Source organism: Cyprinodon variegatus, unplaced genomic scaffold (genome assembly GCF_000732505.1).
Source record: "Cyprinodon variegatus isolate N-32 unplaced genomic scaffold, C_variegatus-1.0 Scaffold250, whole genome shotgun sequence".
Classification (NCBI taxonomy): Eukaryota; Metazoa; Chordata; class Actinopteri; order Cyprinodontiformes; family Cyprinodontidae; genus Cyprinodon; species Cyprinodon variegatus.
Genome location: NW_015150703.1, coordinates 712,091 through 713,386, shown reverse-complemented (window position 1 = coordinate 713,386; position 1,296 = coordinate 712,091). Strand labels below are relative to the sequence as shown.

General features: G+C 42.3%; 1 protein-coding gene across 1 annotated transcript in view; it reads right to left on the bottom strand.

Annotated features, from left to right (window-relative positions):
* The window catches only part of lig3 (ligase III, DNA, ATP-dependent), a 29,629-nt gene that overhangs the window by 5,749 nt on the left and 22,584 nt on the right, over positions 1–1,296 (bottom strand). The window contains exons 12-13 of the mRNA XM_015382147.1: positions 408–550; positions 239–313 (exon numbers count right to left, since the gene is read on the bottom strand). Coding sequence (XP_015237633.1) covers positions 239–313; positions 408–550 — 218 coding nt within the window. The remainder of the gene's footprint in view (positions 1–238; positions 314–407; positions 551–1,296) is intronic.

The window sequence follows — 1,296 nt, the reverse complement described above, 5'->3', positions numbered from 1 at the left end:
TAATCACTTTGAAATAGTAATGTGAATTTTTAGCTTGAAGAGAAAATAAATGAAATTTCAACGGTGAAGAAATAATGAATTAATTTTTTTTAAGGTCAAAAATGTGTTCTGAATATATTTTAACACTGAAACAGTAAGTACAAACATACAACATTTAAATTTCAGTGGCATTTTTAATTCAAATCCCAGCGACACAGATTTACTTCCATACAAACGGCGTAAAGTAGGAAGATCTCACCTCAGGGTCGCGGATAATGAAATCTGGATAATAGTTCTTGACGATTTTCAACCAGCCGGGGATTTTGCTGGGTTCCTACAAGCACAGAGAGAGAGATGACCGATTAATATTTGAGTGAATTACATCAGCTCCGTGTTCCAGCCAAGCCTCCAAGGGGATCCTCACTGACCTTGCTGATTTTGATCACATCCAGCTCTTTCTGGAGCCGGGCCAACATGGCGTCATCATAGCCTCCGGAGCACTTGGTGACTGTGCACCATTTCCTCGAGTCAGGGTCATAACAGCCCATCAGGAAGCTGGACATGATGCCCCCTGGTGGGCAGAACAGTAGCGACACGAAGAATAAATTCAATTTTCAACTTTTTCCTCCAGAGTTGAAACTTTTTTTTCCCCAGCGGCCATTTTTTGCTTCCCTCTGTTTCTATTCCTTTTTAACCGTCTCCTTAACCCCGCTTCCAGACTTTAACCTACTACTGTGTTTCCAGGTTAATTTTACCCTCATTGCCCTGCCCCCTATACACCCCCCTCCCTCATATCATCTCCCTCCACAGTTTGCCCAGTGGGATTCCCTCTGTATGCATTATGCTACATCTGCATATTTTCCCCATGAACTACCCTGATCTTCATCTGTATTCCCAGCGCAGCACCGCGTTGCATGGCTGCCTGCAGAACATGCAGTCTATCTATAAGCACTAACTGACCCCCTCCCAACAAAAACAATAAGCACCTCAGAGAAACATTCTGATGGGAACATAATGTGGTTCAGATGCAGACCAGGGATAGGAATAGAAATGATTGAATTTGCAAAGAGCTGGATCATCTAGAGCGGGCCCAGAGGAGGACGCAGGTCTGCTGAGAACAAGGTTATATCTGCTTATCGTGGCGTAGATCCTATCGAGGTGAAATTATGTAGGAAACTAATAAAAGCTAAAAACAGGAAGTTGATGAGCATTTTTGAAATGACTGCAAATTAGTTCTGTAGTCGACAAAATCAGATCTGTACATTAGGGTGAATTTTTACTACCTCATATGCCTGCAGAGTAATTTGAAGAACTTTT